General features: G+C 46.0%; 1 protein-coding gene across 1 annotated transcript in view; it reads left to right on the top strand.

Moving 5' to 3' along the window:
• Positions 1-24,320, top strand: part of dhrsx (dehydrogenase/reductase (SDR family) X-linked) — a 94,333-nt gene that overhangs the window by 37,385 nt on the left and 32,628 nt on the right. Inside the window, 2 exon segments of the mRNA NM_001292561.1 lie at positions 1,298-1,405; positions 7,468-7,536. Of these exon segments, the coding sequence (NP_001279490.1) occupies positions 1,298-1,405; positions 7,468-7,536 (177 nt within the window).

Genomic DNA, 24,320 nt, shown 5'->3' with positions numbered 1-24,320 from the left:
AAGCGCTTCACAGGATATACCGTAAAGTGTATTTGACTGTATATTTGGTGGGCGACAAATGGCAGCCAATTGTGCACAGCAGCGTCCCCACAAACAGTCGTGCATTAAGTGACCAACTTATGATTTTTTTTTGGAAGGAATTATTACCCCCAGAAAAGTGATCCGCCAATCGACTAACAACTGGGTTCCTACTCACTGCGGGTAAACAGGCGTGTGGAGTAAGGAAACTTGCCTAAGGTTTTGCCCTGAACGGGAATCAAACCCGGGTCTCTCGCTTGTGAGGCGAGTGTCTAACCCCTGAGCTACAGGACTCCACAATGTTTCTTAAATAGGGCAACTGGTCCTCAGCAGCCAAAAGATTAGACCACCGCAGTCTAGACTGACGCTTCGGTGCGGTACTTAGTGAGCAGGAAATTGTCAGAGGTACTGTCCATCGGATGAGGTGTTAAACTGAGGAGTTTAACTGAGTGCTGTTCAGGTAGACATTAAAATAGCCCATGGAACCCTTCAAACAGAGAAGAGGGTTTCTCTCGGTGTCCTGGCCAACAATTTCCTGGATAAAATTAGTTGTTTGGTGATTCACAAAGATTTACCCAATGGCTGTGTTTATGGGATGTTGCCGCGTGCAAATCGGCTACTGGGTTTGGCTAAAAAAGAAGCACATAGTCACTACACTTGACAGTAAATCCCGTGAAACACTCTGAAACGACGTGACAAAGCACTGTGTCAAACGCCAGCATTATTATGATTAAAGTCGGACGAATCTTCCGAAGCGTTTTCTATCTAAATGCTAATGCGAGCTGCTGGTTTTATTTGATATCAGCTTTTGTGATTACATTCGTTAACGAAGTTGTGGGTCGGCCCGGTTTGTTTGAGGTTCCTGTCTTGCTTGTCGAGACCAGTAGAAATTGAAGAATCTGCACTGCATTCGCCAGACGCACGACCTGAAGATCGCGAGAGAGATGGGGTTTGATCACCTCTTTCTCCCCCTCCTCTCACGATGATTCTCCCCGCAGAGTGAGCCCGCACATTGTCCCCTTCCTTCCCCATCTTCAGGTCGCGCCTGAGGACCTTCCGTGCCTACGGTCACCCCCCGACGCCCCCTCCCCAGCTCAGAGTCATGCTCCACCACTGTCAAGCGCTCTGGGACTCTACCCTGCGTGTGTAAATGCAAGTTGTTGTGGTTGGAGTGACCCCCGAACAGGGAGTCCCCTATCCGACGGGCAGGGCAAGGCCTCGACGGTTGGTTTGCTGGGAGGCCGATGGTGTCTGACCAGACTTGTGTTTCTTCTTGCAGCTTATCCACCACAAAATGGGAAAGTTGCCATAGTGACTGGAGGTGCCAAAGGGATCGGTTATGAGACTGCCAAGCAGCTATCGAGGCTGGGAATGCGTGTGATAATAGGTAATTTTTTTTCACGTAGCAATATTTCATACTTAGTCATACTTAAAGCAGGAAGCTCATCCCCTCAGACGGGATACTGTGCGCAATCGGCTGCCGCGTTTTGCCCACAAAATAGCGTCAATTCACTTTAGAGTATATTCTCAATGATGTGATAAGGCGCTGTATCAAATGCGAAGATTATTATTGTTGTTATCTGTAAACTAACCTCCCGCGTTACGCGAACCACACAAAATGACTGCCTTTGTCCGCCAATGTAACTTCCTGCGTGTTGTGTTCCAATGCCCAGGAAGCGCTGGTGACATGATTTGCGTGCTAGTGCTGGGAACATGATCACTACTTGCAGCAAGTGATGACGGGTGATCTGACGAAGAAAGTGACCATATTTAGCATGAGGAAACCAGCTGGTCAGTGTGGGAAGCCATGTGAGCCATGAGCTTATGGTACTTATGCATTATAAGCGTAGCTCAGTGGTTAGAGCCCTCACCTGGCAAGCGAGAGACCTGGGTTCGATTCCCAGCAAGGCAAAACATTGGGGAAGTTTCCTTGCTCTACACACCTCTGTTCACCTAGCAGTGAGTAGGAACCCGGTTGTTAGTCGATTGGCAGATCGCTTTCCTGGGTAATAATCCCTTAAAAAAATAATAAATTGGTCAATCAATCAACGACTGTTTGTGGGCCGCTGCTGTGCGCAATTGGCTGCCACATTTCGCCCACAAAAATATAGTCAATTCACTTTACAGTATATTCTGGGAAGCGCTTTGAGAGGTCTCGATGACATGATGAGGAGCTATATAAAAAGAGGATTATTATTATATCAAATACAAGGATTATTCCTGAGGTCGGAATTTTTAAGTATCGGCAATTGTTAGATATTTTATTCCAGGTGTGATGTAAATGCTTAGCAATTTTTCTCCATTGTATTTTGGGATGATATATTGTGTTGTTATGATAACTTTTGCTTTGTTTAACACGTATGGAAACGCATGACCAAGCATAATTATAATAACTTGCATTTACATAGCTCCTTTCCCGTCAACTAAGCACCTCGAGGCACTTTACAAACTAGAATTGAATAGAAATGAAAATGTTGTGATAAAGGCAAACGCGACAACCAATCTGCGACCTCAACAATGAGACGAGCAGCAACAACAACAAGATGACCTTTATAGAGCACCTTTCACGTCGGGAGGACATCCCAAAGCGCTGAACAGTCAGGTGTCGGGGCCCGAGCCTGGGGGAGGGGTGGTGTAGGGGTGAGGGAAGGCAGAGAGGTGGGAGGGAGACCAAAGGCAAGTCCATTGATCTGAACTCAAGGTGAGTGAGTGACCAAATTGAATATAATAATAATAATAATTATTATCCTTGCACTTGATCCACATGCTTTCAAGTCAGGAGAATCTTTCAAAGCGCTTCACAAAGTGCAGTAACTGTGTTTGAGGGCTCTGGGAAGTTACCCTACGTGAGGAGTGCTATATAAGTGCAACTTGTTGTTGTTTGTGTATTTTGTGGGCGAATGCAGCAGCTAATTTGCACGCAGCAATATCCCACAAACAGCCCTGAAGTGAATGACCACAAGTGGACTAGACAAGCGTCTTTGCACAGAGGATGGTGAGAATGTGGGACTCACTGCCAGAAGCTGTGGTTGAAGGAAAAAACAACAATATACGTAAGAGGAAATTAAATACAAACAGGAGGAAGATAATAATAATAATCACATCTTCGAGACGTCTCAAAGCGCTTCACAGAATATACTGTAAAGTGAATTGACTACATCTTGTGGGTGAAACATAGCAGCCAATTGGGCACAGCAGCGTCTCACAACCAGTCGTGGATTGAACGACCCAATTATTATTATTATTTATTGATTTATTTTGAAGGAATTATATGTGAAGTCCTGTAGCTCAGTGGTTAGAGCACACACCTCACAAGCAAGAGACCTGGGTTCGATTCCCAACAGGGCGAAATGTTGGGCGAGTTTCCTTACTCCACACACCTCTGTTTACCTATCAGTAAGTAGGAACCCAGTTGTTAGTCGATTGGCGGATTGCTTTTCCAGGCATAATAAACCCTTAAAAAAAAATTGGGTGGGACACTGCTGTGCGCAATTAGCTGCTGCGATTCTCCCACAAATATACAGTCAATTCAGTTTACGGTCTATTCTGTGAAGCGCTTTGAGAGGTTGAGAAGACGTGAAAAGCGCTATATCAAATGCAAGGATTATTATTGTTGTTATTAACCCCGGAAAAGCAATCCACAATCGACTGCTAGACGAACAGAGACATGTGGAGTAAGGAAACTCGCCAACATTTCGCCCTGCCCAGATCCTTGCTTCAGAGGCGAATGCTCTAACCACTGAGCTACAGGACTCCACAAAATGGGAATATAGGGCACATAAGAGAGGAGATTAGGAGGGATAGAGGCTCGTGTGGAGTATAAACGCTGGCACAGACTGGTTGGACCGAATGGAAGGCTGCAACGTTGAATGTATTTCAGAGGTACTCAGGAGCAAGGATAATAATAATAATAATAATAATAATAATAATGTGTATAAAGGACAAATCAACAAGGTTTGAACATAGCCCAGTAAGTTGGCAAAAATTCTCCTTGGGCGGGTGGTTCAAACAGGGCCCTTTGTGCAATAGATTTGAACAGTAACAGCTTGCATTTATATATAGCAGCTTTCACATAGGATGGAAGTCTCAAAGCTACTTTGGATGAAGTCTTTGCTCAATGTCTCCTGGGTGTAAACCCAGCAGAACAAAGCTACCCCTTATCTTGACGTGAAATTGGCAGACAGACTGGCTAAGATTAAAGTGACCAGGGGGATTGTCGGTGCTGGAATTGGAAATCAGTCCCTCTCTCAAGTTTATTTACTCCTTTTATTTGTTCTAAAGTCAAAGCACCAAACTGTCAAGTGACTGTGACTGTGAGTTCTATATTCTCAGCACCTCCTACATGAACAAGTTTCTCTTCAACTCCCTGGAGTTCAGTGGTTAGAGCCCTCGCCTCGTAAGTGAGAGGACCAGGGTTCGATTCCCGGCAGGGTGAAATGTTGGGCAAGTTTCCTTATTCCACACGCCTCTGGTAACCTAGCAGTAAGTAGGAACCTGTTTGTTAGTCAATTGGTGGATAGTTTTATGATGGTAATAATCAATCGCTTAAAAAAATAATAATTTGGTCACTCAATCCACAATTGTTTGTTTGACGCTGCTGTGGGCAATTAGTTACCGTCTTTCACCCACAAAATATACAGTCAATTCACTTTACGGTATATGCTATGAAGCGCTTTGAGACGTCTCGAAGAGTTGATAAGGCGCAATATCAAATTCAAGGATTATTATTATATTAGATCTATCACCACCTTTGTTACATTTATGCCCTCACGTTTGGACTCGCCAACAAGTGAAAATATCCAATCAATTGTCCATCTTATTGAACCCTTTCATAATCTTAAACAGCTGGACTGGCTCAAATGGTAGCAGTTTCGCCTCTGGGTCAGAAGGTTGTGGGTACAAGCCCCATGTCGAGTCTTGGAAACCCACTTAGTCTATGCTTAGTCTTGTGTTTGATACAGTGCCCTTATCATGTTGTCAAAACATCTCAGTGCTTCCCAGGATTTACGGTAAGGTGCATTGACTGTGTATTTTTGGTAGATAAATGCTACAGCAAATGTCCCACAAACAGACCTGCAGCGAACAACCGATTTTGTGGAGACCTATAGCATAGAACATTCGCCTCGCAAGCGAGAGGACCTGGGTTTAATTCCCCAGCAGAGCGAAACTTTAAGTTTCCTTACTCCTCTTCACTTAGCAATAAGTAGGAACCCGGTTGTTAGTAGATTGGCCGATCACTTTTCCGGGGGGAATAATCCCTTCAAAAAAAAAATAATTTGTTCACTCAATCCACGACTGTTTGTGGGACACTGCTGTGCGCAATTGACTGCTGCGTTTCGCCCTCAAAATATACAGTCAATTCACTTTACAGTATATTCTGTGAAGCGCTTTGAGACGTCTCGAAGACGTGATGAAGTGCTATATCAAATTCAAGGATTATTATTATTATTTTTATTATTATTTTATCCAGGGAATTGTTGGCCAGGTCAACTCCCTGATCATCGGGGAAATAAATAAACACACATGACCACCCACACAAAAAAAACTTTACAAAAGAGCTGGGTATGTGATATGGAACCGAACACTAAAGATTGTGGTTCCAATGGCAACTGTGTAGGTGAAGGAATTGAGAGCTTGATGTCAGCTGGAGGCCCCATTAATGGGTTATTTCACTGCCGTGGGATGCGATAAGGGAACCTCAAGGCTTTGATCTGTCTTTTCAAACAGATTCTAAAGGAAAAGTACTAAGAATGTGGAGATTTCATTTCTTCCCCCATCTCCCACGCACTCCAGAAAAAGAGAATAAAAAGTCACAGAGGTGACATTTGTTAAATACGGTACAAAGGAGAATTAAATCTCAATGAAAGAGATCATAAGGCATCGTTTTATGTTTTATATTCAAATGTTCATTCATTTTCCTGCTGTCTGGCTCAGACCTCGCTCCTTATTGGCGTCAGTCTGGTTCAGTTTGCAATCTTATCTATCAGCTGGAAGGTTTTGGGTTGAAGATCCACTTTGGGGACGTTGAGCTCAAAGTCTAGGCTGTTACTGCAATGCATTGCTTAAGGTCCTCTGCATCGTTGGAAGTGCCATCTGTACCTGTTCAGCTGTATGTTAATATCCCAGGCGCTATTTGAAACGCCAATGAGTTTCTCTCTCCCGGTTTCCTGGCCAACAAACCCCCAAATAAAATTGGTCACTCACTTCAAGGCTGTTTGTGGGACACTGCTGAGTGAATGGTGGTTGCCACATTCACCCACAAATACACAGTAAAAACAGTAAAAATCCAGTGAGCGTTTTGAGATTCTTCCCACTCAACCCCTGCAAGCCCAAACCCTAGGGTGGTCCTAGCTGGACAAGCAGAGGGAAAGCTTGCCAGACAGTGCTCTCAATTGCAAGCTATCCACATAACACATACTCTGCAGTCCCCAAGTCTTGGCTCTTGCCATCCTGGATCCAAAACTCTCCCGAATTAGGCAAGCAGAGTGCGTTCCTCTGGGAGAAAGTAAATATTCAATTCCAGGCGTGTGTAGTTCATATACTTTGAAATGTCAGGCTGGTCGGATACTCTTTAAGCATGCTGATGGATCTTTACATGTGTCAGACACTCGGCTGACCAAATCATTGTTTCCAAAGCTTGCACATATTATTTGATCAAATGTGATTTTATTTGGATTTATTTGGATTTAACTCGGATGCTCCAGGGGGCTTATAGTTATGAGCAGACTCTTGAAAAATTGGTGTTGTTTTCGCTGCAACAGAGAATGTTCAGTGGGGATGTTAGAGAGTTGTTGAAAATTCTGAACAGTTTCGAGAGGATAAATCGTGAAAGATTATTCGCAGTGGTTGGTGAATCAGTAACAAGGGGACTTGAGCTCAGGATTATCACAAGGAGAATTAAGGGTTGGGAGAAATGTATTTATGCAGAGGCTTTTTAGGACATGGAATAAATTGCTGAATGTGGCGAGAGAAGTTAAAATCACGATCACATTGGGGAACAGGAGCTTGGACTTGGGATCTTGGACTTGGGATCACTCAGGACTTGGGATCACACAGTCTAAGCTGACTCTCCAATGCAGTGCTGGGGGGTGGGGTGTTGCATGGTCGGAGGTGCTGCCCTCTGGCGTTAAATCGCGGGTGGACGTTAAAGATCCTGGTTGCTATTCAAAACAAGAAGGGAGTTTGTCCCTCTCTCCCAGTGTCCTGGCCAACAATCCCCCAAATAAAATGGGTCCCTCTGTCCATGGCTGTTTGTTGGACACTGCTGTGTGCAAACTGGCTGCCACATTCCACCCACAAAATACACAGTCAATCAATCCACTTTACTATATATTCTGTGAAGCGCCTTGAGGAGTGTCAGCGGCGTGATATGGCGCTGTGTCAATTGCAAGGATTGTTATTGATAGTGGTATTAGTATTAAAATTAAAAAGCATTTTCTCTTGTTGCAGCTGTCAACGACGAAAGGAGCGGCCAGGAATCCGTGAAGAGGATCGTGCAGGAGACTGGGAATCAGAAAGGTACAGGCTGCTTCAGGTCCCCCCGCATTTCCCACCCCACCATTGACGGCTGGGCATTCAGCATCCCTGCCCCCGCACTCTGGAACTCTATCCCACAATCCCTCCGCCTCACTTACTTCCTTCAAGTTCCATCTAAAGACCTTCCTCTTCGATCGAGCATTCGGCCACGATCCCACCGCCCCCCTGCCCTCCACCCCTCCTGACCCCAACTCCCAGCTCGGGTCCAAAAGCCCCTGACTGTCCAGCGCCCTGGGACATCTTTCCAACGTGAAGGGCTGCTAACAAGTGTAATTTGTTCTTGTTGTTGTCTTGTGATAAAAACCTGGGGATTGTCTGTAACACTTTCTAATGTATTGCTTTGCCAGTCGATGGAGTGAAGTAATGTTTGCTAACGTTCCTGTTCATTACTGTATTGCTATGATCTGAAGTGGCCCTGTCTTTGCTGCTCAGTTGGATAGGGCTGGTGTTAAACAGCAGTCGCTTCTTCTCATGCGCCAGTAAATCTATTGCTAATGGACTCATCCATTTAGGAGACATTTTTTCTTCAAAGTAAGCTTACTGAGCAGGAGTGAGCTGCTTTCTGGCATTCGTAATAATAATCCTTGCATTTGATAGAGTGTCTTTCACATCCAGAGGACACCACAACATGCTTCACAGGATTTTACTGCAAAATCTAGTAACCATGCGTTCTTGCAAGCAAATGCATCAGGCAATCGGAGTCTAGCAAAGTCCCACAAACAGACATGAAGTGAAGGAACGTTTTTACCTCAGAGATTGTCGGCCAGGACACTGGGAGAGAGAAACCCCCTTCTCATTTCAAACAGCACCACAAGATCTTTAATGTCCTCTTGAACAGGCAACAAACAGCACTTCAGTTTAATACCTCACCCATAGGAAGGCATCTCCGACAACAACAATAATAATATTCCTGGTATTTGATACAAGGCCTTATCACGTCTTCGAGACGTCTCAAAGCGCTTCACAGGATATACCGTAAAGTGAATTGACTATATTTTGTGGACGAAACACGGCAGCCAATTGCGCACAGCAGCGTCCCACAAACAGCCGTGGATTGAGTGGCCAAGTTATTATTATTAGTTTTTAAAGCAGGGAATAAAGCAGGGAAGAGCTTTCCTTCAGAGAAAGCCCTTTCTCTCTCCCCCCACCCCTTTGAAGCAACGAATGCGTTACAGATCACTGTCAACTCAATTACAGCGCCTGGTCTGCGGTTCAGCAGAACCGTCTGAAGGATTTGCTGCTTTGAAGAGCATCATCTCTTTGGTCTCCGGCCGCCTTCTTGCCATTCATCTCATCTGCAGGGGCTGACGAGATGTCATGGATTTGCATACAGAATGTGAGACTGCACTGAGCCAAATTGTCATCTACATGATCTGCTGTCAGCCACTGTGCACGTCAGTGAATGATTCCTTTATTTTTTTCAAATTAGCCATTTTATTTTATTTTCTCCTGCCCCCCCTCCACCCCCCCGGCCTCCAAGAAACCCTCCGAATATATTTCCGCTGAGGCATTAAAATAGGACCTTTGCTCATCCGACTGGTTGCCCGATTCTAAATAGTTTAAAGCGAATCATTGCTGTGTTTACCGCTGTCTCTTCTTGTTTGTTTGTGTGCTTTCAGACGTTATGCTGCTCAAGAGGACATAGGCTTTAGGGTAGGCGAAGGGCGATATCAGGACAGACATGGACCAGGAATTATTGCTTTACCCAGTGGGTAATTAACGACTGGAATAAGTTGTCAGGAAGCCAGGACACTGGGACTCATTTAGAAATCAGCTTGATGCTGTGATGGGAAGACTTTGGAGCAATGAGATCAAATATCTTGTTTATCTGGAATGATCTTTTTATGATCTATCCTCTGAACTGCCTTCCTAAATCCCTGCTCCTCCACATCTCTCTCTCTCTCTCTCTCTCTCTGGCTTTAAAAGCCTCCCGATAACCTGCCATTTTGACTGTGCCTACCTCCCCCCTCTCCTACCCTCTCTGCTCAGTGACTTGCGGTGTCCCCGTGATTGAGAATGTTAGGCGATGTGAAAGGCGCTATTTTAACGTATATCATTGCTTCATGGTCAAAACTGATGGTGAAAAAGCAGCCTTTGTTTTAATGGGTCTGTAATACGATGTGTATAAAATGTATACAAATGTTAGTTAGTTCATTATGCACTTTGTGTTTGAGCTCACAGTCTTGTTTGATGCTCCAGTGCAGTGCTGGGTGTGTGTGCGGTTGGGGTGCGGAGAGGGATAGGGTATTGTTGGAGGTGCCGTCCTTCGGATGAGACATTGAACCAAGGTTCCCTCTGCCTTGTCAAAGATCCTGTGACTCTATTCAAGATAAGGAAGGGAATTTCTTTGCCAGAGAGCCGGTCCAACAATCCTCCAAATAAAATGGGTTGAGACCTCCCGGCTGTTTGTGTGACATTACTGTGCACAAATTGGTCGTTACATATAACAGTAATCACTGTGCAGCGCTTTGAGATGTTTCGGTGGTTATGCATGCTGTGTCAAGTGTGAGGATTCACAATTAAAATAAAAAAATTGGTCACTTAATCCACGACTGTTTGTGGGACGCTGCTGTGCGCAATTGGCTGCCGCATTTCTCCCACAAAACACACAGTCAATTCACTTTACAGTATATGCTGTGAAGCGCTTTGAGATGTCTCGAAGATGTGATAAATCGCTATGTCAAATGCCAGGATTATTATTATTATAAATGCATGTGAGGATCATGCAAATTTCTTTTAGAAAATAATATTTGGGGATACAGTGTATGAGTAATTTGAGACGTGACACATAGTAAGGGTAATATGACTTGGAAGAACTAGGCAACTTTGGATCTAAAGTTCCCAAAGCTTTCACTGTGTTGTAGACTAATCCATACAGAATCAACTGCTATCAACATAGAATCATAGAATCTTACAGCAAAGAAGGAGGCCATTAGGCCCATCTATGTAAGAGCCACCAAATAGTCCCACTCTCCCGCTCTTACCCCGTAGCCCTGCACATTTTTCCTTTTCAACATCTCCATTATTCTAACACATGACCACCAGGAGAGTAGAAGACAGACTAGATGGATCTTGGTCAATTCCTGTGTTTCTATATACCGATTTGAGAAGATTGAGTGAGAACAGAAAGGTTATAAACCTATAATAATAATCTGTGCATTTGATATAGCGCCTAACCAGGTCTTCGAGACGTCTCAAAGCGCTTCACAGAATACACTGTAAAGAGAATTGACTGTATATTTTGTGGGTGAAAGGCGGCAGCCGATTGCGCACAGAAGTCTCACACAAACAGTCGTGGATTGAGTGACCATATTATTATTGTTTTATTTCTTGAAGGATTATTATCAGGCGTGTGGAGTAAGGAAACTTGCCCAAAGTTTTGCCCTGACCGGCCGGGAATCAAACCCAGGTCTCTCGCTTGCGAGGCGAGTGCTGTAACAACTGAGCTACAGGACTCCACAGGGTACAGGGTTATGCGAATGAGGGGACTTCAGTGAAGCCAACATAAAGTGGGAATGCTCTGGTGGGAAGCAGCCCGTGCGTGTCAGTGCACAGTGCTTGGTTGCTTCCTGAAGCCGTGAGTCACGGAGCCCACAAGGGACAGCTCCCTCCTGACCTTGGTTTCCATGAGTCACTCGGATGTTATCTACGGAGCAGATTTTCTGGGCTGACACAGTGGCATTCAATCTGATCGAGGAACCAAGGCAAGCGCGCAGACGTGCCCCAGTAACAGATATACGGGGCCCAGCCTCAGTCTGTATCAGTGCTGAGCTCAGCAATAATAATAATAATCCTTGCATTTGATACAGCGCCTTATCACATCAACCCACTTCACAGTATATTTTGTGGGTGAAACCGGGCAGCCGATTTCATACAGCAGAGTCCCACAAACAATTGTGGATTGAGTAACCAGATTACTATTATTACTGTTTTTTTAAGAGGTTATTACCCCAATTCAGTTACTAACAACAGAGGGTGTGTGGAGTAAAGTAACTTGCCTAAGGTTTTGTCCTGCCCAGGTTTTGAGAACCCAGGTCTCTCGCTTGCGAGACGAGTGCTCTAACAACTACGCTAAGGGACTCCACAAATAGTGAGAAAATAGTAGGGAGTTTATCCAAGTGTCTGAGCCAATAATCCCGTGCGATCCAAGAATTGATCCTTTACTTCATAGCTGCTTGTGAGGCATTCGCTGTGTGCAATTTGTCTTTTACGTTGGCCTGCAGATACACAGTCACTGCACTTTACTGATACCTTTGAGATGTTCTGACGACGAGATAAAGCACTGTATCAAAAGCAATAATTCTCCTTTTTTATTATAATTATTATTAATGATAATAATCCTTACATTTGATATAACATTGTCTACATATCTCAAAGCACTTCACAGGATTTAACTATGAAACGTAGCAACTGTGATGTGTGAGCAGCCAATTTGCACACAACAACATCCCACAAACAGTCTTGGAGTGAGTGATCAGTTTTTATCTGGGGGATTGTTGTCCAGGACCCTGGAAGAAACTCCCTTCTCTTTTTGAGTAGTGCCATGGGATGATTAACATCTATCTGAATAGATGTGACCTCTGACAATCCAAGGCTTCCCCCAGCACTGCACTGGTGCATCAGCTTAGACGAGTGCAGAAGGTGCAAATGAAACAAAAAATGCTCTGAAATGGATCAACAGGTACATGAAAAGGAGATTCAAACAACAAAATGGAGATTTGCAAAACATTCAGGGAGACACTTAACCACTGAACCGAGAATTAGTAATAATCCTTGCCTTCAATATCACGCTGTTGAGACATCTCAAATCGCTTCACAAAATATATTTTAGACTATTTTAAAAAGGAAAAATTCTGATCTTAAAGGGAAAATCTTTACAGGGTTATGGAGTAAGAGCGGGGGACTGGGACTAGTTGGTAGCTCTTTCAGAGAGCCGGTACAGGCACGATGGGCCGAATGGCCTCCTCTGTCCTTTAAAATTCTATGATACTTTTCTTAAATAACTGTATTTTGTGGAAAGACACATCAGCCAACTACAGACCGCAGTGTCCCACAAACAGTTGTCGTTCGAGTGACCAGGAAATTTATTTTTTCCTCCAGTGCAGTGCTGGGAGGGGTGTTACATTGTCGGCGGTGCTGTCCTTCAGATGAGAATTTAAACAGAGGTCCCACCTCCCTGTTAAAGTGGACCTTAATGATCCCAGGGACTATTTGAAAAGAGAATGTGTTTCCCGGTGTCCTTGGCCAACAATCCCTCAAATAAAATTGGTCACTCACTCCATGGCTGTTTGTGCGACATTGCTGTGTGCAAACTGACTGCCGCTATACTTTACAATATAATCCTGTGAAGCACATTGAGGTGTCTCAATGGCGCTATATCAAACGCAAGGATTATTATAATTATCACCGCAGAAAATGAAGATGCGAGGGGAACTGGAGAGGAACAGAGGAACTTAGCAACATGATGCCAAAAATATTTTAGCAGGAAGAGAGCGGTCAGGGAGCAAGTTTGAAAACTACAAACGACCCATTGGGAGTTGAAAATGAGGACAAAAAGAAGCTAACAAACACATTTATTTCTCGCTCTCTTTCTCTCTCTCTCTCTACTTCTTTGGAGTATTTGCAAACTGTGTATAAAAAGTAAAAGTAGCATTTTTGCAGAGTCCTGTAGCTCAGTGGTTAGCGCCCTCGCCTCGCAAGCGAGAGGACCTGGGTTTGATTTCCGGGCAGGGCGGAACGTTGGGCAAGTTTCTCACTCCACACACCTCTGTTTACCAGCAGTCAGTCGGAAAACTGGTTGTTGGTCGATTGGCGGATTGCATTTTCCTTCAAAAATCAATCAATAAATAAATAATTTAGTCACTCAGTCCACGACTGTTTGTCGGACACCGCTGTGCGCAATTGGCTGCCGTGTTTCGCCACAAACACAGTCAATCCACTTTATAATATATTCTGTGAAGCGCTTTGGAAACGTCTCAAACTCTTGGAAACATGATCAGGCGCTATATCAAATGCAAGGATTATTATTAAATAGTTTGCAAATCGCAGAGCCTTATTACTTGGGAGGACGTCTGAAAGCGCTTCACGGCACTTAACTGGACAGTGTAGTGACTGTGCAATATGGAGGATAAGTGAATTTGGCAGCCAGTTGTGCACAACAATGTCCCACAAATAGCCTTAAAGTGAGTGACCAATTTTATCTGGGGGATTATTGGCCAGGACACTGGAGAGAGAAACTCCCTTCTTTCGAATAGTGCCATGGGATCTTTAACGTCCACATGAAACAGACATAGACGGGACCTTGGTTTAACAATAATTTGGTCACTCAATCCACGGCTGTTTGTGGGACGCTGCTGTGCGCAATTGGCTGCTGCGTTTCGCCCACAAATTATGCAGTGAATTCACTTTACAGCATATTCTGTGAAGCGTTTTGAGACATCTTGAGGATTATTATTATTCGAGGGACTGTGGTTCCCTCAACTCAGGGCTCTCACAGAACTGCATTGGAGGGTCAGCCTGGACTATATCAGTTCAAAATCCCAATGTAGGGGATTGAACCCACACTTCTCCGACTCAGTGGTGAGTCAGGCTGACGTAAATAGATAAATAAATTTTAAGTTCGGACGTTCATCTGAAGGATGAAACAATTATCCGAGCAGAAATGGGACAAGTGACGGGTAACATTGCAGCTTACGATCCAATCGTAATAATTAGAACTGCAATAAATCCTCAGTGCTTTGTAACTTCTTAATCTTTATTAATAATAGAAACATTTTATGATCTGGCTTCCCTGATAAATGGTCACTAATTAACTGTGTCCATCCTCTCCTTACTCTTTTTTAGTTATATAATGTGCTCTGCGCAAATTGGCTGTCACGTTGGCCTGTATAATACAGTCACTGCACTTTACAATTAATCCTGTGAAGCGTTTTGAGACGTGTCTCAGCGCTACATCATTTATTATTTTTTACGTTATTATTAATAATCCCTAATAATAATTTGGTCACTCAATCCACCACTGTTTGTGAGACGCTGCTGTGCGCAATCGGCTGCCGCCTTTCACCCACAAGGTATGCAGTCAATTCACTTCACAGTCCATCCTATGAAGTGCTTTGAGACGTCTCGAAGACATGATAAGGCGCTGTATCAAATGCCAGGCTGTGGAGGGGTGGACTGGGGGCAGGATTCCTTTCACTCGGCTTTTGTTGGCACTGCGTTCCAAAGCCCTAACAGGTAAGGCGGTCTTAGCTGGACAAGCAGCGGAAAGCTTGCCAGGTCATAATGGTAATAGCTTGCACTTGTATAGCCTTTCACGTAAGCTAAGCATCTCGAAGCTCTTTACTATCAATATAATTGATTAGAAGTTAAGTGAATATTGTTACGGAGGCAAAGTGAGATCCTGTCAGGAGCAATGAGCTGACCAGGCTAACGCATTTGAATTTGGGGTAAATTTAGATTAGGATAAAACCCAGACACACCACACAGCGTCCCAGCGATGCGAACTGCGGATTATTTTGCATTAAATCTGCAAAAAGTTTTGCAGTGCAAATTCATGGCAACTCACTCAATAATACGTAATCCTTTCCTCTGATACAGCGCCTTATCACGTAGTCGAGTTGTTTCAAAGCGCTTCACAGGATGTACTGTAAAGTGAATTGACTGTATTTTGTGGGTGAAACGCGGCAGCCAATTGCGCACAGCAACGTCCCCACAAACAGCCGTGGAGTCCGTGACCAATTATATATTCGTCAAAGCAACGGATATTAACTTTTGATTCCTTTTCGAAAAGGATCCAAATTAGGAGAGTTGGGGGAGGAGGGAGTTGCCCTCTTTTTCCTCAACTCTCACCCACAAAACATACAGTCAATTCACTTTATAGTAGATTCTGTGAAGCGCTTTGAGATGTCTCGAAGGCGTGATAAGGCGCTGTATCAAATGCAAGGATTATTATTATTATTAGATGTGTACACCACCCACACGTAGGGATTTCCCTGCGTCTGGAACGGAATGCGTACTCTCTCCCTTGGAGCAACGCCCCCTGCTTACCTAATTCTGGAGAGTATTAGGCGCAGGTTGGCAAGAGCCAAGGCTTGGGGACCCCAGAGTGTGTGTTGGGGTAACTACTGGTGTCTAACCAGATAAACCCACATAGCTTGCCACTGAGAGCGCTGCCTGGCCAAGCTTTCCCGCTGTTTGCCCAGCTAGGACAACCCTACCCTTCAGGGCTTCGGTTTGCAGGACTCGTTAATATGAGATTGAACCATAATAATCCGCCCTTTCATTTGCTGCAATTGCACACGTAAAGTTTAAAATCTCTTGTCAGCAAAAACATATGGGTTGGGAGCTTTATATCTTAACCACAAGGTTATTGAATGCTTTCCCAGTCCTGTATCAGGCTTCCTAAGCACTCGCTTTATATGCTGTAGATTAGTTTTATCGCCCAGCTATACCCGACTATACTTAGCTTGAACTTCTTTGGGAAAACACTTTGCTATTGTGTCAGTTTGATAGCCAGGACCTTACAGGCAGCCCCTTTTAAGGCAGAGCGTGCTATTACTCCTGCCAGCACACAAGTCTCTCTTTCCTGTCTGTGTTTCGTAACACAGCGTCCCATTCACTCTTCAACTGGGGCTGACCATACTGCCCATTAACGAGAGCCTGGTAATGATGATGATGTGTTTGTGTGAATGTTTGAGCAGCGAGGGTCATCCTTATTATGCCTGACCTTTGACGAAAGCATTTGCACCTACCAGTTCTTGCTATTGTCAAACCACTTCCTCCCCAGAGACGAAAGCTTTATGTAATACTAATAATCTTTCCGTTTGACACAGCGCTTTTCGTTCCGGGAGGATGTCTCACAGCATGTCAAAGGATTCACTGTAAAGTGTAGTGACTGTGTTTGTTGGGCAGCTGTAGCAACGTCCCACAAACAGCCAAGAGAGTGAATCACCAGTTTTATTGGGCAACTGTTGGCAGGACAAACCAAGTTCGGGGTGTAGTGGCTGAAGGCACGGCCACCGATGGTGGAGCGGAGGGGGCGAGTGACGAACAGAAGCCGGAGCCAACCGAGCGGAGGCAGCGGGTGAGGGGGTGAGCAGGTGGGTGAGGTAGGGAGGTGCGAGGGCATGAAGGGATTTGAAAACAAGTGAGAGGATCTTGAAATCGATCGTTTCGGTAATTGGGAGCCAGTGGAGCCTGGCGAGGACCGGTGTGATGGGGGTACGGAGTTTTGTGCGGGTGAGAGTCCAGGCGGCGGAGTTTTGTGTTCAGGCGGTGTTATAAAGATCCCGTGGTACCATTTGAAAATATGAATGTAGTTTCTCCCAGCGTCCTGGCCAACAATAGCACCAGATGTAATTGATCATCAGCTTCATGGCTATTTGTGGGGTATTGTGCTTGCAAACTGGCTGTCGCATTTGCTTATAAAATAGACAGTCGCTATCCTTTACAGTAAATTATTTGATGCACTTTGAGATGTTTTGGTGACGTGATGAGGCTCCATATCAAATGCAAGTGTCACCACCGTGTTATCATTACTGCGACGGCATCAGGTCACAGCACGGAAATGTGCTTAAACATTAATTGCAGCCGAGATGGTATCTTTTCAGAAGAAGTGACATTAAGTGGGACATTGCGTGTCAGTCTGACAATAAAGAGTTCCATTATTCCAGTGTTGTTTGCTGCCGCTTCCTACATCGCCTTGCGCTTGCCTTCACCCTGAACCTATGAAGGTCTCTCAGAATGAGATATTTTTCCGATTGTTTCAACAGAAAATGACGGCGCAATTCAAACGCTTTTCTGCTCCTCTCGGCAGTTATACAAACCCATTGGAGCTTTTCGTTCATCTCGAGATAATAATCCTAGGTAATAAACCTTGTGTTTGGTCCAGCGCCTTTCGTGTTGTGAGGATCATTATTACTACCCTCGCATTTGATTTTTGATTTTTTTATTCTATTTCTTTTTTTTAAATTTTGTTCTTTTTTTTTATTTGAGACTTGAGGATGTCTCAAAGTGTTTCGCAGGATTTACCTTGAAGTGAGGGGTGATTTGATTGAGGTATTTAAGATGATGAAGGGATTTGATAGAGTAGATACAGAGAAGCTATTTTCTCTGGTGGAGAAATCCAAAACAAGGGGCATAGATTTAAATTAGAACCAGGCCATTTAAGAGTAAATCAGGAGCATTTTTTCACTCAAAGGGGGGTAGAAATCTGGAACTCTCCACCAAAAGGCCGCAGATACTGGATCCATCCACACCTTCAAGAGTGAGGTTGATAGATTGTTGGTAGGTCAGCGGATTAAGGGATATGGGAATAAAGTGGGAAATTGAAATTGAAACGATTAGTTGAGCTACAGATCAGCCATGATCTAATTAAATGGCGGAACCGGCTCGATGGGCTGAATGGCCTCCTGTTCCTATGTTCCTAAGTGGATCGGCGGCTAAATTGTGCACAACAGTGTCCCACAAACAGCCGTAAAACGAACAAGCAATTTTAAATTTGGGGGCGTTCTTGGTAGTTCTCTTTTCGAGAAGTGCTCTGAAATCTTTAACATCCACTCGAAAACGGTTTAAATGTTTGATCCAAAGGTTACGAGGAGAACCTAATAGAGGTCTTCAAAATCATGAGGGTATTTGATAGGTTAGAAAGGGAAAAACTGTCTCCACTGGTGGGTGTGTCGGTGACTCGAGGTCACAGATTCAAAATAGTCTGTAAAAGAAGCCGAGGGGAGGGGAGAAGAAATGTTTTCACGCAGCGAGTTGTTCGAATCTGGAACGCATCGCCTGAAAGGGCGGTCGAGGCCGATTCCATAACTACTTTTAAAAACGCAGTGGACTGGTATTGGAGGAGAACGGGTTTAGGTTATGGGGAAAGGGCCGGGGAGTGGGATTGACATTGCAATTGCTCTATTCAAAGAGCCGCACAGACTCGATGGGCCGAATGGCCTCTTTTTGTGCTGTATAAATCTATAATTCTATGATTCTATGAAATACTGCAGCTCCAACTAATGCACTGCTCCCACATTATTGCATTGAGATTGTCCGCCTAGACTTATGTGAGTTCAAGTACCGAAGGGAGTCTTGAACTCACAACCCTCCGACTCAGAGGTGAGAGTGCGGCCAACTTGTAACTTGAACACTTTAACGTTTAACACTTAACTTTTCCTCATTTTCACTTTTCTTTTCATCCCTTCGTTCTTCCTTTTCGTTTTGTCCCTCTTGTCAACTGGTGAGGATTTCCGTGTACATTTTCGACGCAGTGTTCTCCCCAACTCATTTGACTCCTCAACCCGTTGTGTGCCAGCCTGGCTCAGTCAATCCCTCTCTCGCCCTCGATCAGAAGCTTGTGGGTTCAAGCTCCCACATCAGGATTTTAATAATAATACCGATTGATACCGATTTTGTGACGCTATTCAAAAAGAGAAGGGGAGGGGGTTCTCCAGGTGTCCTACACAACTGAGCTGGTGTGAGAGGAAAGACATCCCAAGGCGCTGGACAGATTTGTACCCAAGCTGGGGGTTAGGATCAGGAAGGGTGGAGGGCGGGGAGGGTAGGGGTAGGAGGGTGACCAAAGGCGCGGTCAAACAAGAGGTCTTGAGATGAGCCTTGAAGGAGGTGAGGGAGGGAGCGAGTTGCAAGTTCTGTGGGATATAGTTCCAAAGAGTGTGGGCAGAGAGGCTGATCTTATAATAATAATAATAATAATCCTTGCATTTGATATAGCGCTTTTCACGTCGGGAGGATGTCCCAAAGCGCTTCACAGAACACACTGTAAAGTGAATTGACTGTATATTTGCGGGCGAACGCGGCAGCCAATTGCACACAGCAATGTCCCACAAACAGTCGTAGATTGAAAATGACCAATTTATTATTGTTTTTGGTTTTGGAGGATTATTATTAGGCTCTGTGTGGAGTAAGGAAACTTGCCCAAGGTTTGGCCCTCTGCCTGGAATTGAACTCAGGTCTCTCACTTGCAAAGCGAGTGCTCTAACCACTGAGCCACAGGACTCATAAAAGAAGGTGGGAAGGCAGGAAGGCGGAGGGGCTGTGGGCTGGAATTCCAAAGAACGGGAGCAGATGACATGCTTTCAAAAGCAGAGCACAACGCACGATCCATTCCATTTTTCAAGACACAAAGTTCGCCTTTAAGAGAAATGGCAATAAGCCGTGACTGTACATAAATCAAATATGGAAAGTGGAAGCATATAAATCATTCTTATTATTCTGTTCAGGGCGCAAGGCATCAAACCGGCTGTGAGGAAGAAACTAATTAAAAGTGTAATAAAGAGGACAGAAATGTACTTGAATTTTTAATTGACTTCTGGATGGGAAAGCTCCCAAGGCTGCACTGTTTGCAACATGTACTGTTTGGCAAATCTTGACTTTGAGCCTCTGTTGGCAGTTCGTTTGTGGGTCAGGTGAGGCCTGTCTCTCAGTTACAATACTAATAATCCTTGCACTTGATACAGCCCCACAGTAAAACCTACATAAGTCTTATCTTTAGAAATCCTATACTCTACACGCCTAAGCCATATGTAATAATGACAATAATAATATCTCTTGCATTTGTCACGTCGTTGAGACATCTCAAAGCGCTTAACAGAATACACTGTAAACAACAACAACAAGATTCCATTTATAAAGCGCCTTTCACGTCAGGAGGACGTCCCAAGGCGCTGCACAGTTGGGTCAGGACCCGAGCAGGGGGGAAATGGTCAGGGTGAGGGGAGGGAGGGAGCGAGGAGGGGGGAAATGGTCAGGGTGAGGGGAGGGATGGGAGGGAGCGAGGAGGGGGAAGAGAGTCGAGAGGAGAGCTGAAGGCTCGGTCAAAGAGAAAGGTCTTGAGACCGGCCTTGAAGGAGGAAAGGGAGGAAGCGGCGAAGGCACTGGGGGATGGAGTTCCAGAGCCTCGGGGCTGAGAGGCTGAAGGCCCGACCACCAATGGTCGGGCGGTTGGGGCGGGGGACGTGGAGCAGACCAGAGCCAGAGGAACGGAGGGTACGGGCAGGTAGGGGGATAGTAGGTCGGAGAGGTAGGAGGGAGCAAGGCCGTGAATGGCCTTGTAGGTGAGAATGAGGATCTTGAAATCAATCCTCTGGGGGATGGGGAGCCAGTGGAGGCGAGCGAGGGTGGGAGTGATGGTGAGGGTGAGGGCGAGGGTGGGAGTGATGGTGAGGGTGAGGGCGAGGGCGAGGGCGAGGGTGGGAGTGATGTGGTTGCGGTGTCTGGTGCGGGACAGTACACGAGCTGCAGAGTTCTGAATGACCTGCAGTGTGGAGGGAGGTGGCGGGAAGGCCGACGAGGAGAGAGTTCCCATAGTCCAGCCTTGAGGTGATAAAGGTGTGGACCAGAGTTTCAGCCGCGTGAGGGGTGAAGTAGTGCCGTAGTCTGGCGATGTTCCGGAGGTGATGGAAGGCGGTGCCAGTTGTGGTGCGGATGTGAGGGAGAAAGGACAGCTCAGGGTCGAACAGAACCCCGAGGTTCCTGATGGCTTTGAGAGGTGGAGAGTGCAGCCTTGGATGCTGAATTGACTATGTATTTTGTGGGCGAAACGCGACAGCCGATTGCGCACAGCAGCGTCCCACAAACAGACGTGGATCGAGTGACCAAATTGTCATTTATTGTTATGTAGGGTTTATTACTCCCGGAAAAGTGATCCGCCGATCGACTAACAACCAGGTTCCTACTTACTGCTGGTAAACACAGGTTTGTGGTGTAAGGAAAATTGTCTAAGATTTTGTCCTGCCCGGGAATTGAACCCAGGTCCTCTTGGTTGTGAGGCGAGTGCTCTAACCAATACCCTACAGGACCTCAGATTGGGGTCAGAATGGCTGAAAGCTCACCCGTTTGAGGTGTGGATGTGAAGCAGTGCTCACTTCACTGTGCTGGAAAGCAAAGAAGCAATAAAGAAATGAATAAAGCCGTAGCGGGAGCCGGTTTGATGCGATGAAGCTGCGCTCAAGGCAAGGATTATTATAACAGAATTAGACAAGCACATGCAGAGGCAAGTGTGGTAGAGAGTCTGGGACAGAGCAGGAGGTTGAGGGTGAGTGTGTGTGTGTGTGTGTGAGTGTGAGTGTGTGAGAGTGGGTGTGTGAGAGAGTGTGTTGTGAACCCCCCGCCATTTGTTTAACGGCTCTGTATTGTGTGACATTGTAAATTGGCTCCGCTGTTCCCGCGCACACACAGTGCCGTTGGTAAGGATGAATGGCGGAGTCTTTCCGCATGTAAATCCGGACTTGTGGAGAGTTTGACGGAAACACGACTGATCTTGTGTTCTGCTCCTGAACGAACATCATTGATCTGTTTGTTGTGCACAAAGTATCTGGTTATAATTACCACGTTCAACTTGCCCTGAAACCACAGCAGCCGGGCTCAGTCGCTAACACTCTCACCTCTCGAGTCAGAAGTTTGAGGGTTCATATCCCCACTCTGGGACTTTGAACCCATGTATAATAATAATAATAATCCTTACATTTGATACAGCCCCTTATCACGTCTTCGAGACATCTCAAAGCGCTTCACAGAATATACTGTGAAGTTAATTGACTATATATTTTGTGGATGAAACACAGCAGCCGGCCGGCGTGGAGGGCATTATATAAATCCGAGTTGTTGTTGTTGTTGTAGCAGCCAATTGCGCACAGCAGTGTCCCACAAAGAGTCGTGGATTGAAGGGATTATTAGCCCCGGAAAAGTGATCCGCCAATCGACTGACAACCGGGTTCCTACTCACTGCTGGTAAACAGAGGCGTGTGGAGTAAGGAAACTTGCCCAACGTTTCTCCCTGCCCAGGAATCAAACCCAAACTCTCACTCTAACCATTAAACTACAGACCTCGAATATATAGACTAGTGTCACTCTCCATTGAAATGCTGGAGGGAGTGTCACATTGACAGAGGTACTGTCCTTTGGATGAGGTGTTAAACCGAGGTCTTGACTGCGTCTTTTCTCATTAAAGAGCCCAAGGCACTACTTCAAAAGAGAAGGGAGTTTCTCTCTCCCGATGTTCTGGCCAACAATCCCCCAAATAAAAGTGGTTAGTAACTTTGTGGCTCATCTCCAACCTCCCCTTCCTGACAAAGGTCCTTGAAAGAGTTGTGGCCTCCCAGCTGCGCTCTTTCCTCTCCACCCATTCATTATTCGAACCCCTTCAGTCGGGTTTCTGTGCTGCCCATAGCACAGAAACTGCCCTGGTCAAGGTCACCAATGGCATCCTGACCATCTGTGACCAGGGCTCCCTCTGCCTCCTCGTCCTCCTCGACCTCTCTGCAGCATTCGATACGGTCGACCATGCTATCCTCCTCCACCGCTTGTCCTCCCACCTCAACCTTCAAGGCCCTGTCCTTGAGTGGTTTAGGTCGTACCTCTCCCACCGTCTTCATTTTATGTCCACAAACGGCTTTTCCTCCACCCCCCGCACTGTCTCATGCGGTGTCCCTCAGGGCTCTGTCCTCGGTCCCCTCCTCTTCACCCTCTATATGCTCCCCCTGTGGTGACATCATCCGCAGACATGGGGTTAACTCCCACATGTATGCGGATGACACCCAACTCTACCTTTCCTCCTCTACTCTCAACTCCACGACCACCGATGTCCTGACAGCTGTCTGTCCGACATCGAGTCCTGGACGAGAGACAACTTTCTTCAGCTCAACGTACGCAAAACTGAGGCCCTCCTGATTGGCTCACGTCAGCGCCTCCGCACCTCAGGCGCTGACACCATCAGCATCCAAGGCTGCACTCTCCACCTCTCAAAGCCATCAGGAACCTCGGGGTTCTGTTCGACCCTGAGCTGTCCTTTCTTCCTCATATCCGCACCACAACTGGCACCGCCTTCCATCACCTCCGGAATGTCGCCAGACTACGGCACTACCTCACCCCTCACGCGGCTGAAACTCTGGTCCACACCTTTATCACCTCAAGGCTGGACTATGGGAACTCTCTCCTCTCCGGCCTTCCCGGCCCTCCCTCCACACTGCAGGTCATTCAGAACTCTGCAGCTCGTGTACTGTCCCACACCAGACACCGCGACCACATCACTCCCACCCTCGCCCTCACCCTCGCTCTCACCCTCGCCCTCACCCTCACTCGCCTCCACTGCTCCCCATCCCCCAGAGGATCGAATTCAAGATCCTCATCCTCACCTACAAGGCCATTCACGGCCTCACTCCCTCCTACCTCAGTGGCCGGGCCTTCAGCCTCGAGGCTCTGGACCTCCATCCCCCAGTGCCTTCGCCGCTTCCTCCCTTTCCTCCTCCAAGGCCGGTCTCAAGACCTTTCTCTTTGACCTTCAGCCTTCAGCTCCCCTCTCGACTCTCTACCCCCTCCTCGCTCCCTCCCTTCCCTCCCCTCACCCTGACCATTTCCCCCCTCCTCGCTCCCTCCCTTCCCTCCCCTCACCCTGACCATTTCCCCCCTCCTCGCTCCCTCCCTTCCCTCCCCTCACCCTGACCATTTCCTCCTTGCTCGGGTCCTGACCTGACTGTGCAGCGCCTTGGGACGTCCTCCCGACGTGAAAGGCGCTTTATAAATGGAATCTTGTTGTTGTTGTTGTTTGTGGGATTTTGCGGTGTGCACACTGGCTGCCTTATTTGCCTATGAATTACACAGTCACTACGCTTTACACTTTATCCCATGAGATTTGAGATGACTTCCCGACGTGAAAGGTGCTGTATCAAGGATTATTATATCGACTGAGCTTACGATCATCTCTGAAATTCCATCTGCTCCAGGCTCCGTGAAAGACCTTTTTGTCTTAAAATTTAAGA

This window comes from Callorhinchus milii, unplaced genomic scaffold (assembly GCF_018977255.1).
Source record: "Callorhinchus milii isolate IMCB2004 unplaced genomic scaffold, IMCB_Cmil_1.0 Scaffold4, whole genome shotgun sequence".
Lineage (NCBI taxonomy): Eukaryota > Metazoa > Chordata > Chondrichthyes > Chimaeriformes > Callorhinchidae > Callorhinchus > Callorhinchus milii.
The sequence above is the reverse complement of the archived record's forward strand: the minus strand, read 5'-3'. Positions and strand labels throughout refer to the sequence as shown.